Source organism: Bombyx mori, chromosome 21 (genome assembly GCF_030269925.1).
Source record: "Bombyx mori chromosome 21, ASM3026992v2".
Taxonomy (NCBI): domain Eukaryota; kingdom Metazoa; phylum Arthropoda; class Insecta; order Lepidoptera; family Bombycidae; genus Bombyx; species Bombyx mori.
Window position 1 is genome coordinate 5,429,706 of NC_085127.1, and position 16,695 is coordinate 5,446,400.

At 35.4% G+C, this 16,695-nt stretch overlaps 1 protein-coding gene across 1 annotated transcript; it reads left to right on the forward strand.

The window, feature by feature from the left end:
* The first annotated feature begins 1,575 nt into the window (after positions 1–1,575).
* On the forward strand, positions 1,576–7,301 carry Or-42 (olfactory receptor 42). The gene is made up of 7 exons (NM_001098348.1): positions 1,576–2,180; positions 2,508–2,673; positions 4,496–4,592; positions 4,731–4,832; positions 5,111–5,199; positions 6,504–6,570; positions 7,178–7,301. Exons 1-7 carry the CDS (start codon positions 1,619–1,621, stop codon positions 7,259–7,261), a joined length of 1,167 nt encoding a protein of 388 aa, NP_001091818.1. The 5' UTR covers positions 1,576–1,618; the 3' UTR covers positions 7,262–7,301.
* Positions 7,302–16,695: the final 9,394 nt, after the last annotated feature.

The window sequence follows — 16,695 nt, forward strand, 5'->3', positions numbered from 1 at the left end:
AAAATCATTATAAATACATTATTGGTAAAATGAACAGACTTAAATGTTTTATTGAGGTATTCTTAGGTAAAATTTTCCTGTCTATTGAAATTTCAATAACTCCCAGAGTATAATAATATTTCCTAAATAATAAGAGTAAACTGGAACAAGCTTTTAGTATCTAGAACTGAATGCTAATTGAGGGATTTGCTATAACCATTATTTTTCATTCTATGAAATTTTGTTACATAATTGTGGGGAATAATTACAAAAAGTAAAAAAGTGTTATGTAATGTCATGTATGTAGAAAAGTATATAATAAATCTTTCTATCTTCCTCCTCAAATCATTATATTTCGGCCAACATACAAACAACAGATACACGAAGAAATTCTTATTAAAATTCATATTTCGAAATATAGGGAGCGCATACACACAAATATAACAAAATTAACATACACTTTTTGAACGTATAAAATAATAGAGTAATTATTAATTAGCTATGCACACTCAGATTGAGATCACAGATAGATAAAGCATAGTTTATTTTATTAAACATTATACGTATTATAATTAATTAGTCCGCTTTCAATTTCCATAATATTCAGAAATAGATTTAATAACGAAAACGAAGTTCAAAGGTTTATTGGTAATTTCCACTTCAATAGGAATTTGAGATATAGAAAGTGATGAAAATTTGTGTTAATTTATTTTGACAGCGACATGTTAATATTTACAATTGTCACATGAAAGAGACAAAAATGAATAGATGATTTATAATTGACGGTTGCAAGACAGGGTTGCTCCTTCACTTAAGATTACTTTTGACTAAAAAGCTCATGTTGAATGCAATTGATCATTGACATTAAAACACCGTAGGTGCACTTATTATCCAGTATAATCTTGATTTATATTTCAACCACAATATTTTCTATGACAATTTATACGAATTAGATTTTTTATATAATTATGTTCGGCGTGCAAATGTGTATTTGACATATAATTAAGAATACTAGAGGTCCCGCAGTAGTCGAAATTCGACTATAATTAATTGGAATTGTAAGTTTGTACACTATTATGATTGTATTTTATACTTCTATAGTCACAAATTTCGCCAAGACCACTATATAAAAAATATTAACAAAGACAAACAATAATTAATGTATTCTCAATTTGACAACAGACGTCAAGAACAAAAGTTTGACAATAAATAGTATGCATGCGTGTGTGCGTCAAATACATGGTATGTAGTGTGTGTAATCTTTTCTTTATTGGTTTAATGTATCTTTTACGCATTTTTTTAAAAAAAATTTAGCATTCTGCACTTCTTCTCTATATTCTCTATATATGTAGGAAATTCGATACTCCTCCGTCCGCGCAATTTTCGTAAAAAGGGATACAAAGTTTTTGCGTCACGTATTAATATATAGATAACATATATAGATATAAGTTATTTTTGACTTCTTGGTCATCAAGGATATGGCATAAATAGCCAATATATTTGTCATAGTTTGCTGTGTCGGCACAGCCCTTGCTGTCCAAACTCAATCGCATTGAAATTCCCTTTGATATAAATAATTGTCCCTTTTCACACATCACAAAACACCTAAATCCTTTCCTATCCGTGCTAGCGTGCCAGAATGGACATACCGAAATTCGAAGAGCTTTTGAAACAAATCAAAATGAATTTCTGGCTAATGGGAATCCCGTTTGACAATCCGAAAATACAAATAAGATATTACGTGCTATTATTACCTCTGTCGCTTATGTTGATCGAGGAAATTGCATTTTTCGGTTCGAGAATGTCGTCGGAGAATTTTCTGGAACTAACACAATTAGCACCCTGCATTTGCATCGGGGTGCTGTCTGTATTAAAAATCTTAGCTTTAACAGCGAAAAGACAAAAAATTTACGAGTTGACTCAGAATCTTGAATGTCTTCACAAAATTATTTTAAACGACACCAGGAAGACGGAGCTTGTGAGAAAGAATCTTGTTCTCATAAAGTTCATAACGAAGTATTTCTTCGTTTTGAACGCCGTCCTCATTTTCGTTTACAATTTTTCGTCTCCAGTCATCATAGCGTATAATTATATTGTTAGTAACGAGGTTCAGTTCGTTCTGCCCTATGCGGTACTGTTGCCTTTTAAAACTGATTCCTGGATCCCGTGGCTTATTGTATACGTATATTCCATCTTCTGTGGTAAGATCAAAACAATTAATAACTAGACTGAATAGTAAAATTCTAAAATTATTTTTTAGAGACATTGATTTCCTGTATGCAATTATACATGTAAAAAAATATTGAGAGTTAATGCGTGGACTGTGGACGTGGATATATTGTATATATGTGTTGGATAAATGTATATTAAAAAACAATTCGATAAAACACACACAACAAATACACACACATTTCACAAAACAAAAACACATTATGTAGAATAGAAAACTAATTTGATTGGTCAGGTTCGTTCTTGACTTGAATTGAATTTGACTAATTTGAGCATAAAATTTTGCCATTCCTTTCTAGGGTTCACGTGTGTGTTATATTACGCAACAGTTGACGTACTTTACTGTGTTATGACTTCGCTCGTGTGCAACAATTTCTCGCTAATTAGCTTCAAACTTCAGAAAGTAAATAGAAACACGGCCCATTTACTAAAAGAGGTCGTGAAGGAGCAACAGTACGTATTAAAGTAAGTTTTTTTTAATTATATATTATGTTTATGCCTCAAATGCTTGTGCTATGATTAGATTTCCGTCATAATGTAATCGAAGCAAGTTTTTTCATATAGCTTAAAACATAGTAAGATAATCAAATTTCAAAGATCATTGACGTTTCACGTTTCCTTATAACCTCAGGCTCTATATAATTTTCATGGTTTTAAACATTTATACCTAAATATAGTTAGCCCTCCTATAATAATAGCACGGTAGACACGTTCCTACAAAATGCCGTGTTGTGCGAAACCATGTTTTAAGACATCTTCTTCTTCTTGCTTCGGTTTCCTCAATACTGAGGGTCGTGACCACCTCCTCGCAACAGGAGTTTATTACGGACCATTCCACGCCATTTGCCTCTATCTGCCGCCGAGTGTAGAGCATCGTGAACTGTGGTGTCGAGGGTAGTGCGGATCTGGTCAGTCCAACGTGTCGGGCGTCTACCCGATATATGGTTGGTTATGACATAAGTCAGTTCAAAAAGGAGAGTAATATTTCTGAATGAAACATCTCAACTATGCCTGTATGTATTTTTCTACCTATTAGTATCCATAAAAAAAGCAGTAAAAGTTCGGTTATTTCCATATATTGTGTATTCCCATAATATTGTGTATTCCCATTATATAATTTTCTAAATAATTTATACAAAAATCTCGTTATCGCGTTGTAGAAGTACCGTGTTAAGAAGGGTTACCAGTATAGCTCGATGGGGTTTAGTCGGTAGTCGGTTTTGCGGGGCGGGTCCTGCGTGGTAGACGCCGCGCAGCGCCTCGCGCGCCTTTCTCAAGGCGTAGTCTCCCGGTAGGAATTGGAAGAAGAGGAGGACTTTGGTCTTCCTCTTCTCCCTCTTCTTCTATGGAGGCGCCGGAGTCCGACATAACCCGGTCTATTAAAACTCGACCGGGTATCCGTAAATGGATTCCCCAGCGATAAAAAAAAAAAAGGGTTACCGGTATATTGGAAGTAAAATGACATATATGTATGTGTATCACAGTCGAAGTACTTACTTAAAACTTTTAAAATGCCGAAAATTCCTCTCTGGTGATTCTTAACTTAATGAAAAAATGACAATCTGCAAGCCGCATAATTTTTTGGGTTTTCTTCTTAACAACCTCTAAAAGGATACAATCATTTCAAACATTACATACTAATACTATATACGTCATTACATACGTATTCATGTTCATTAGATCAGCAATTAAGACTTTAGCCGTCAAATTTAACATATTATTATTTTCCATGTACAATTCAACCAGACATTATTACCTATTTACAGTTAACTAGTGGTCCCACAGTAGTCGGAATTCGACTCTAATTAATTGAAATTCTAAGTTTGTATACCATTATGATTCTATTGTCAAAGACTTATTATACTTCTACAATCGCAGATTTCGCCAAGACTACACTTTAGACAGATATTAATAAAGACAAACAATATTAATCTATTCTCAAGTTGATCACAGACTAAGCAATAAGAAAAGTTTGACAACATGCATGCGTGTGTGTGTGTGTCAAATACATGGTAGTGTGTGTAATGTTTTTACTTATTGATTTAATGTATTATTTATGCATAATTAAAAAAAATATTAACAGTATGCACTCCTTCTCTATATTCTCTATAAGTATAGGAAATTTCGTACTCCTCCGTCCGCGCAATTTTCGTAAAAAGGGTTACAAAGTTTTTGCTTCACGTATTAATTAAGTATATATAACACTATTCATTATCCTGGTAAAAAAGCAAGAGCAAATTTCCGTTCAATAAAATTAAGTAACGCAAGATTTCATAACTGTTTTCAGACTCGCCGAGGATTTGGAAAATATTTTCACAGCTCCAAACCTATTTAATGTTTTGATTGGATCCGTCGAAATTTGCGCACTTGGCTTCAATTTGATGGTAACTTTTATAAATACTTTTTCTGCTTACATAATGAAAATACTTCGTTGATTTCTCCTTCCTTAAGAGGAACTATTTCTTCATAATGTATACGCAATTTGTTTGATTGTATTAATTGATGTAATGTTATTTGAATAGATTGGCGATTTGACCCAAATACCTGGCTGCATTCTGTTCCTATCATCAGTATTGCTTCAAATTTTAATCATGAGTGTATTCGGGGAAAACTTAATTTCTGAGGTAGGTATGACAATTCGGTTTGTGACGTAATTTTAATTTTAAATAAAGTGTTAGTGTCCTTTATTAAATATATTGTTATAAAAAATGAACGTATCTAACTGTCTCAGATAATTTAAAACATTGCGGTTGTTAACTCGCCCTTTAGTTTTATTTTCAGTAATATTTATTACTTTATTTTTAGTGTGAATACAGTTATAATATTCTGAATTACTCCTACATTTGTACAATTACTAAATTATTAAATTATTAATTTATTATTAAATTATTGTGTCTTATAGAGTAGCAGAATTGCCGAAGCTGCGTTTCTGTGCAAATGGTATGAAATGGACCAGAAATCCAAAAAGACTATTCTCACAATTATGATAAGGTACGTGGTAATCAATAATGATGATGATAATCAGTAATGAATAATAATGTATGAGGATATCGAGAGAGAAAGAGATGCTGTCTACAGATGAGATGCTGGCATTGATCTATCAATGGAAATAAATTAGTACTGATAGGGAAAAACATTTATTTTAGTCTGAGGATTTTACGTAATAATCAGAAATACGGGCCTTTGTCATTGAATACGGATAAAGAAACTTTAACTGTATAAACCATTGCTTTTGGTGATTTCCTAATTTAAGTGGGCTTTAAAAGACCACTTACGGAAATTTTGTGCCGAAAGTTATGTTCAAGATAGGTAATTTAATTTAGTGTTATGTTTTCGATATATCGTACCAATATTTTGAAGCCCAAAAGTTATAGTAATTTGATTGGCAATTCTGACCTGAAAAGGAATTAGAATTATCAATGATCATATGCCTGAAATGCTTCAAAAGTGCTCGCTATTTTTACAAACAACGATTTTTTCCTTTTTCCTTTTAGCTCAAATTTGTAAAATCATTTAATAAAGTGGAAGACAAATTTGAAATCAATTTTAATAAATTGATTTCCACTTTATCTCATGTATATTTGTCCAATATTACCCAAGTGTTATTCAATCCGTCAGTATTTGTAGGCTCTGGATCTAAGTTCAATAATATCCTGCCTATTCTTCAAACTGAAACGTATCATTGCTTTACTTAGTAAATAGACACGGTCAGTGTGGGTTCCAATATACCCCGACCAGTTTCTAAAGGACACATGTATTTAAGTTACAATAAAAGTGTTTTCGTTATTATGACTTTAAGTAAGAATATGAATATTATATTATGTAATAGGAATATTAGCTTACTTCATTTCTTTTAACGAGTAACTTTTGAAAAACATTAATTATAAATTAAGTTCAAAAGAGCTAAAAAACCATGATTGATGTTCTTATAACAAAAGTGAAGTAAAATAATTTATTTATATAATAATTATAAAAGTGACGATTGATGGATTGTGTGAAAAGAAAAAGCAAAGACAACAACAAAATAGATAAAAACGAAAAGATAAAGACAGAGAGACCAGTAAAAAAAATTAAATAACATAAGTATGAGTCTGGATAAGGATAGAAAATAATAGGAATAAAGAGATTTAGATGAGTCAAAGAACACATCTATCAATAAAACGAACAGTATCTAAGAGATTCCCTATAGTCAGTTATTTTATATTTATTTCATGTTTAATCCTATGTAACTATAACAGTAAATACTAGTAATAAAACATTATAAACGAGTCATTGACTTCGCATCATCTCCACAGATCGCATAAGCCCAAAAAACTAACTGCGTACAAGTTCTCAGTAATAAGTTACGGAAGTTTTAGCAAAGTGAGTAATTTATAAATATTTATGTTCTAATATTTATGTCGTAAGTAATAGCAGTCTTCCAGTTGAGGTTACTAGATTTCATTAATATACGATTTCCATTTTCTTCTTAGTCGCTTGCACTCTTGGCAGAGTGGTTGTGGCCATCAGTTCGGATGGCGGTGCGCTTTACAAGATGTCACCATTTCTAGGGTACCGCGGCATTTCTTGTGCACTCGTTGACGGAACCGTTTAGAGCTGCCTTTACTTGGTTGGTCTTTGGGTATTGTACCGTCAAGCATGCCATGCACCACAAATCCCTCCGCTGAGTCGTCACCTTGTCGCGACCCAAGTCTCATAAAACGGTTTCCACAAAAGCTGAAAAGTATGAGATATAAAGTAATTTTGCAATACTTCAAATTTGAAATATTTTAGAAATTAATATTTTCTGTTTTTCTGTCTGTTTGCTTTGGTGTTACATGTCCACATAAATGGTTTCACTTTTCCTTCTCTGGAAACATAAATTGACTTTTTCTAAGCAAAGTGTAATAGAATTTTGTATGGCATGTATGTTTTTAAGGTACCTGTCTTCGTAGTATACAATAATTTAACAATTATCTTTAATTTACAGATAATAAGTACGTCGTGGTCTTATTTTACAATCTTGAGGACTATGTACACGCCACCAGGCACGAAATTTCAGGATGATTTGTAGGAAAAATCATCATATCAGCTACTTCCTAATTTTCCACGCATTTTAGGAGAATCTTTAGCAAGTAGCAGTGGCTTGGCAGTGCTCCTAGCATCGCTGATGATCATGGGCGAAGGTAACACACCATGCTCCGTATGCTCGTATGTTTACAATGGTAAAACATTAATAAATATGGCTCAGACATCTATTTCAAGGATTTTCGCGTGTCTGACACCGGATATTTGCACACATAACGAATTCGAGACTTGAATGTCCAATATATTTAAAAAGGATACTGAACTCATAACAAGAATGGAACTCTCCCCTCGTGCTATTCCGTTCACACAGTAGAATGGTCTGCTGGAAGCAATCGACTTCCAACTTTTTTCAGCGACCTTCGCTAAGTCGCCTGCCCAATTTGTTAATTGCACCAAAAACTCACCAAAACCTAGTATTAAACCTGCATTAGTGCAGTGGTGCCTTAATTCTTTGTATTAGCAAAAAATATGTGGTCTATTAGATTCTTTCAAATTATTTAGTTATTAATTCGGGCTTATTTTTTTTTCACTCGCAATATTTATAAACAAAATATGTTTCAGACTTGATGTTTAATGTTGGTGAATTAAAGATTCGCTTGAAATAAATTAATTGAATGCGTTTTTTTTTTTAATTCCTAAATAATTTTCAATTAACAACCAAGCTTCATTAAATTAGAATTACAGAAACATTTTATTAAATGTCCTTTCTTATTTTTCCTTTCTCATTCCTCATTTTCTCCTCATCTGTACTTCATTGTATTAAAATATTACAGAAATTTTATTTTCATACCGCCTTTTCGTATAAAGCATTTTGAATTTCTGACTCGTAGTTCTTGAAATTATTGCGTTCGAACATTAAAATTATCCGGCTTTAAACATAAAATTTAGCAGAAGGGTTCATCATACTTGATGATACTTCAGACTGGTCTGGTTTTCACAGATTGACGTCCGCTTCGTCGGATATTTAGGAGTGAACCTTAGAAGTTATGCTTACCTGACGTTAAGGATTTGCGGGAACCTAAACGCAACACAACGTTTATGACATTACCCATATTGAGACTTGAGGTCCAAGTCTCAATCGTATAGTAATTACGCAAATTATAATTTACGGGGGTTTGATTTTGATTACACGATGCTATTCCTTTACCGTGGAAATCATTCTTGAACATGTTTTATGTAATTGCTGTATTAGAAAAAAACCCTTACCTATCAGCGAAATTTGAACACCGGTATAGTCGTTTCAGTCGAAACGAGTATATTGGGCGTCCTATCTATTAGACCACGGGGCGAATTACAGAGAATTTCATTTCAAAAAGTCGATTAGTGCTTTGATACTGCCGACGACCTCGGCGTGCTAAGGTATTTAATCCGTCTGTTGTCCGTTGTCTGTAACCATATTACGAGTGCCCCCGATACATTAACGGTGCTTTTAGGTACCACAAGCACCGGTCACCGTCCTTGTCGAGGGTTCGACAAGTAACTTAACCCATAGACACTGCCCACTGAGTTTCTCGCCGGGTCTTCTCAGTGGGCCGCGTTTCTGATCCGGTGGTAGATTCTGCGAAGCTCTTGCTAGGGCCAGTGTTAGCAACACTCCCGGTTAGAGCCCCGTGAGTTCACCTACACGTCCAGGAGAAGCTGAAATAGCCTCTCAAGGCTATCAGCATACGTAGGGAAAGTAAAAACGAGTGTATTCCAGTAAAGCGTGGGATACTGTCGCATTTGACGACATGCAAGCTCTGCACAGAGGACTGGCAGTACTATAGATTATTGTTAATAGGATTAGGGCATCCAGTACCATACATAGTAGCAGTATTCCATTGAACATAAGCATTTAAAAAAAAGAAGTTTACAAAGATACTTTTGAATCTGGAAGCGATGTTCATGTTGGTTAGTTAGCAAAAGAAGTAGTACTAACAAAAACAACTTTTAAATAACTTTACTACGTCATCCAGCACTTTTAGGATGGTAATTTGAAAAAATCTCCCCTAAATGCACTCCTAGGATAGTAGTCTTCGAAATTTGAAATATCCATCTCCCAACAAGAGTAGATAAATAATTTAGACAGATGCAATTTCTAATCCCAATAAAATACATCTCATTACAAATCTTCGAAACGTTCTCCGCGAATCGAGATATTTTACTCGCTCAGTGTGAACATTTATTACTGTTGCTAACAAAGTTCGGCTTAAAATCATTATTTTGTTGAAACAAAGGGCAATTAACCGATATTAAACCCACCTGCTCCTTGCGGCTCGATGTAAAATATTACTCGGCGTGTATAACAAGTTGCCAAATGCTACAGATGTTCGACATTTCATAAAAACAAGATAACAAATATTTGTAAGGTTTGTTTACAATTTTTTTGTAGTGAGAATAAAAGTCTTAGTAAAAAAGGTAAGCATTTCGTTGCTTAAATAAGTAGACGTATATATATAGAGGTACATGATCTATCTGGTATTAAAAGATTACCAGAGTAAGAATTATGATAAGATGCATGAAGCGAAATCCATTCTCATGGATCGTTTGGAGCCTCTGGGTCTGCAGAGGAACTTCGCTTCTGTCTGTATTTTGTACCGTATGTTCGTTCTATGGGGAGTGCTTGGAGGAATTGCTTGAGATGATCCCATCATCTCGTTTTTACCATCGCACCGCCCGCCACCGGAGTGGAGTTTATCCATACTACCTGGAGCCACTGCGTTCATCCACAGTGCATTTCCAGAGTTCTCTTTTGCCACGTGCCGTCCGGTTTTGGAATGAGTTCCCCTCCACTGTATTTCCCGAGCGCTATGACATGTTCTTCTTCAAACGAGGCTTGTGGAGAGTACTTAACAGTAGGCAGCGGCTTGGCTCTACCCCTGGCATTGCTGAAGTCCATGGGCGAAAGTAACCACGCACCATCGGGCGGGCCATATGCTCGTCTGCCTACAAAGGTAAAACTGGTGGTTCAAGTCTTATTTGCCTGTTCTAACATTCAGTTCACTGCTTTAAGGAGGCAAAATTATTGTCGAACTATAATTTTGTATTTCACGATAAAAAAATATTTTTTCAATTCAGGGAAGATCGGCTATATACATAGGTAATATGGTTGGTGGAAAGTTAGTGCTTTCAGCGAATGTGTGTATTAAAGTATACATATATTTGTCGGAGAAGTGCTGCTGACTCCAATTGAATTGCCATCAAAATGGCCGTCATCGTCGCTTAACATATTGTTTTATTTTAATCAGTCAGTACGCACGCCCGGCGCTGGCGGTGTTTCCCAAGCAAGAGAGCTTCGGCAAACGCTCGCACGCAATACTGATAGATACCTTGACCATAGATAATACACATAAGTTAGGTATAGATAAGAAACTAAAACACTCAACAAATTTTTTTACGGGCGTCAGCCACTTGATGAGTTCGCTTCAATTAGTTTCTCATTGCTCCTGTAGATGGCTACATATTACCTTTACTATATTTTATTTTTAATGAAGGATTTTGTAAATTTTCAGAAACCACAAATTGATAAAATTTAATCATTTTATCTATCTATCTATATATATAAAAATGAATTGCTGTTCGTTAGTCTCGCTAAAACTCGCAAATGGCTGGACCGATTTGGCTAATTTTGGTCTTGAATTATTTGTGGAAGTCCATAGAAGGTTTAAAAAGCAGATAAATATGAAAATGCACGGAATTAAATAAAAATAACAATTTTGTTTGTTTTAAGTTTATTTTATACAAAAGTTTAGATCTTTTATTTATCGACTGAGGCACTACGAAGTCTGCCGGGTCAGCTAGTAATAAATAAAGACTTGCATAATTTATTATTTTGTTTTTATTTATTTATTTTATTTTATTTATTTATTTATGTACACACAAAAAGGAAGACATAGTACAGAGTAATAGGAAACTTATGTACAAAGGCACTGCTTATTTCTTTAAGAAATCTCTTCCAGCAGACCTGCGAGAGGATTATGAGAATAATAATTAAAAGTGATGAGTGTGTGTAGAACAGCTAAAATAACAAATACAACATGAGATTTATAGTAATGCACATACACATAGCAAATATTATTAAACTTGAATACAAAATATTATAAGTAACACAGTATATACGAAGAGTATAGAACAATGATCATTCGGTTGATGAGAGATAGAATTTATTGACCTTATATTTAAAAACAGAAACAGACTTGCAAACTCGGATGTCAGCTGGCAACGAATTCCACAGTCTGACCGCGTGCACAGTAAAGGAGTGAGAATAGAAAATGGTTTTGTGAAGGAGAAGTGGGCTTATGCAGGATATTGAATAGGAGATATAATATTCGAGTATTCCTGCGAAGGCGTATAGGGAGCCATTTAAGTTCTTTGCGAAAATGAGAAACATGATAGAATTTTCTGAGATTGTATATAAAACGGATACATAGACTTTTCAACCTCTCAAGTTTATTTGAGAGCTCCTCAGTGGTATCCAAGTAGCATCATCATCATCATCATCAACAGCCCACAGTCGTCCACTGCTGGACATAGGCCTCTCCCAATCCACACCACTGAGCCCGGTCTGCGGCTCTCCTCATCCACTTCTTTTTATTTATTTTTTATTGCTGACATGTGTGGACGAGCTTACAGCCCACCTAGTGTTAAGTGGTTACTGGAGCCCATAGACATCTATAACGTAAATGCGCCACACACCTTGAGATATAGTTCTAAGGTCTCATTATTGTCACAATGGCTACCCCACCCTTCAAACCGAAACGCATTACTGCTTCACGGCAGAAATAGGCGGGGCGGTGGTACCTACCCGCGCGGACTCACAAGAGGTCCTACCACCAGTAATCTTGCCAAGTAGCAGGCATCTGCGTAATCAATTATGGGTAGAATGAGAGCTTGGACGAGAGATATTTTTGTATGCTGAGGTAAGTAGTCTTGCAGACATCTCAACGAGTGCAAGGCGAAGTGCACCTTCCTACTAATCTCAGTAACGTGAGAACTCCACGAAAGATGTCGATCTACAATAACACCCAGGTTTTTGACTGAATCGGTTAGAGTTATTTTTATTTTTATTTTTTTATTACTTAGATGGGTGGACGAGCTCACAGCCCACCTGGTGTTAAGTGGTTACTGGAGCCCATAGACATCTACAACGTAAATGCGCCACCCATCTTGAGATATAAGTTCGAAGGTCTCAAGTATAGTTACAACGGCTGCCCCACCCTTCAAACCGAAACGCATTACTGCTTCACGGCAGAAATAAGTAGGGTGGTGGTACCTACCCGCGTGGACTCTCAAGAGGTCCTACCACCAGTAGAGTCCCATCCAAATAAATGGGGGGGAGTATAGGATCGCTGAGTCTACTGCGCAATTTTTTACCCCCCATAATGAATACAATAATTAAATGCATTAACTTTAACGACATATAAGTTTAGGGGCATCCGCTACAAGATGTCGCTAGTTTCCACATCAAAAAATATTTGTCTTAAAGTATCGCAGTTTCAGAGCCCTGGTTAAACCTCCCAAGCAAAATGCTATCGCCCATTATATTGTGGTGTATACATTATTATATCTGTTTGTAATTGAAAATATGTATTACTTAAAAAGATTAAACGATAATCGCGTTATCAATATTTAATGCGCTTATCACTAATAAGCAGACTACTGTTGCATTTGAATGATCGAGAAGTGAGACTAGGAGATTAGGGAGGTCGACGCATGCCCCCACACGTGTCACGTACCCACTAGGAGATTGTTATGCGAATTCAAGATCATTGATTTAATTTTACCTGTCATTTTACGTATTGTATATTAAAAGAAGCTCATCTATTTTTTTGTAAATAAATTTTATGTTATAAAAACAATATTTCTTACACTATTTAGTTTTATTTTTAGTTTGGTATTATATTAGTAGTTATATTAGTATATATAGGTATCATATGATTTTTTTTTATGTAATTGCGTGTTAATTGTAAATAGCCCATTTATCGAGGAAGGCTATAGGTTATAAATTTATTATTTGACGGACACTTTATCTGGCTGAAAATATTTTAGATCACCGAAAAAATTAATTTTTGTTATGACGTAACAATAACAAATATTTTTATGTAACAAAAGTAAAAAAAGATGTGTGGTGTCGTGGGACACCGGATAGGAACGATGTTCTTTAGTATAAAAATATGAATTTAAAGTTAGTTCTATTCGAGATATAAAGAAAATAAAACTGGAGGTTTCGCAACAACCCACGGTCATTCGGTAACGTGCGAACTTATTGTGGTACACTTCATTCACGGTTGTTTGCATAAGAGTTAGTGTATTGCGCAAACGAACGCTCTGAGATCGTGGTCAATGAATGATAAAAAATATGCTATTTTTTTACGGTATTACAAAGTTAAGTCGTACACTGTGTGCATTATTAATTTGTACGTTATTACAAAGCTAACTCGTACACTGTGTGCATTACTAATAAAAAATTTACGTTACGGACGTTTTTTCCCGATTAAGGTACCTCTCTGCATCGTCCCATAAGGAATTTCGTTCCAAAAATATGTTATTTTTTGTATGTTATTACAAACTTAAATCGTACACTGTGTGCATTACTAATAAAAATCTTACGTTACGGACGTTTTTTCCCGGTTAGGGTACCTCTCGGCATCGTCCCATAAGGAACTTTGTTCCAAAAAGGCTGAGAGCCCATGACTTAATCTCATATATTATAAATCCATCCAAAAATTTCCGTTATATTTCCATTTTTTGTATTATATATATGTAAATATTTATATACCGTTGAATCGAACGTAATCAGAATGAATCCTAGAAGCACGTACATAAAAAATTTCAAAAACGTGTTACGAACCTAAAATTGGTATTACATTTTTTCTCAAATTTATCTCTAAAGCACTAAGATTTTTTGACTATCATTATGTAAATAAACTGCAAGCAGGATGCTAATAATGAGTATACATAAAATACTTCATACAATGTACCATCTCGCAACGACATTATTTCCTAAGAGGGACGAGTGAACACTGAACCGTACCTTTCCGAAGAGAAATCATCCTATTGATAATCAAGTCAAATAACAGTATATCCCAAAGGAAATTAAAAAAAAATTAGACTAATTGAAACTATTTTTACAATTTCAACGCCTTAGTCGTCCGTGACGACGCAAACTGTAACTATATTCGAACCGTTTGAAATAATGTAATAACAATAATCCTACCGGTAGGATACAATTGTCCTACCGGTAATTACTTACGGAGCCGAAACGTGGACACTCGCAGTACGGTTGGTGCGTCAGCTCAAAGTCGCTCAGCATGCCATGGAAAGAGCCATGCTCGGAGTTTCTCTGAAAGATAAAATCCGGAGTGAGATTATTCGACAGAAAACTAAAGTCATCGACATAGCTCTAAGAGTCAGCAAGCTGAAGTGGCAGTGGGCTGGCCATATATGCCGTAGGACTGACGATCGCTGGAGCAGACGGGTTCTCGAGTGGAGACCGCGCAGCGGAAGACGTAACTTAGGACGCCCCCTGGCTAGATGGTGCGATGACCTCCGCACGGTGGCCGGCAAGAAGTGGATGAGGAGAGCCGCAGACCGGGCCAAGTGTAGATTGGGAGAGGCCTATGTCCAGCAGTGGACGACTGTGGGCTGTTGATGATGAAAAATAAAACACGAAATAAAAATGTTAATGTAATTTAATTATGTTTCTAATCCTTCTTTTTTTATTGCTTAGATGGGTGGACGAACTCACAGCCCATCTGGTGTTAGATGGTTGCTGGAGCCCATAGACATCTACAACGTAAATGCGCCACCCACCTTGGGATATAAGTTCTAAGGTCTCAGTATAGTTACAACGGTTTCACGGCAGAAATAGACAGGGTGGCGGTACCTACTTGCGGGTTTGATTTGTATTACACGATGTTATTCCTTCACCATAGAAGTCAATCGTGGACATTAATTGTTAAGTACGTATTTCATTAGAAAAATTGGTATCCGCCTGCGCGATTACGAATGCACCGGACGTTTTATCCTTTAGGCCACGACATCTTACAAAAAATTACAAAAACCGAAGAAAATACATACTTTTACAGTGTATAATTATATAGAAGTGGGAAGAGGGTGGGATGAAGTGAAAAAACATTCTCATTCTATTTATAAATATACAGATTAAAAGCAAGACAGTTTTCAAAAACAATTATTCATATGATATTATTTTGATATTATAGATTAGATAATAATTAAACTTTGAGCTCGTTTTAATCAAATAATAATAAGCACTAGACCACAAGCGTAGCTTGTTATCTATGTAGCTTTGCAAGGGATTAAATATCCAAAGGTTAATGCGCTACAATCGCAACGCCCATCGCTAATTCGAGCTAAATTTGAAACAAATAAAGTGAATATACTTTCTTGTGTTGAGCTCGTAGAGATAAAATAAAAACATTAATTTTACGGTGGATCTGTGGCGTGACGGGAGAATACCTACTTAATTATTTTGTTTACGTATGTAAGTGTGGGATCTAAGCGTTTATCGCATATATGGTTTGTGTATGGTTAATGGAGGACGGACTGGTGGTAGGACCTCCTGGGAGTCCGCACGGGTAGGTACCACCACCCTGCCTATTTCTGCCGTGAAACAGTAATGCGTTTCGGTTTGAAGGGTGGGGCAGCCGTTGTAACTATACTGAGACCTTAGAACTTATATCTCAAGGTGGGTGGCGCATTTACGTTGTAGATGTCTATGGGCTCTAGTAACCACTTAGCACCAGGTGGGCTGTGAGCTCGTCCACCCATCTAAGCATTAAATGGAGATCACAAACATCACAACATGAAAACTGCACCTTATTCAAGCCTAGGCTTGAGTTTCAATCGTCTAGTTATTACGCAGGTTATAATTTTTCCTGATTTGTTTTTTAAAACAAACGGTATTAATCCTTCATTGCGTCTAAAGTCTTGTGGCCTTCAAATCAAAACGCATTGCCGCTTCGCCTCCAGAATAGGTTGGGTTATGGTGCGGTTAATAGTAAATAAATAAATAAATAAATAAATATAAATAAATATTTACTAACAATCACGCCACGTTAACTAGTCCCGTGATAATTTCGTAAAGAACTTGTGTTACAGGTACCAGATAACGGATATAAATGCGGATATAAATGTAAGATTTTTATTATACACGTACATATATTTAATATACATCCATAACCCTGGAAAAGACATTTGTATTTATCATACAAATATCTTTCCTTGGCGGGATTCGAACCCGCGACCCCCTTGTGTAGTGACCATGTCACTTACCACTACACCAGACGGTCGTTCTCCTTCGCGCTTCCTTCATTCGCATTTCCACTATTCGCGGATTCAAAAAATGCGACCCAATACCTACGTTCGCGGCTAAAGATTTCTTTATTCGCAGATTCAATCGTACCGATATACATTAATAAA

What these genes read in the sequence shown, in the direction of transcription:
- Or-42 (NM_001098348.1), top strand. Translation starts at nt 1,619, where the DNA reads ATGGACATACCGAAATTCGAAGAGCTTTTGAAACAAATCAAAATGAAT. An exon ending in GGGAAAACTTAATTTCTGAG is followed by an intron (nt 4,833 to 5,110) that starts GTAGGTATGACA and finishes TGTGTCTTATAG; the next exon opens with AGTAGCAGAATTGCCGAAGC. An exon ending in GTTACGGAAGTTTTAGCAAA is followed by an intron (nt 6,571 to 7,177) that starts GTGAGTAATTTA and finishes TTTAATTTACAG; the next exon opens with ATAATAAGTACGTCGTGGTC.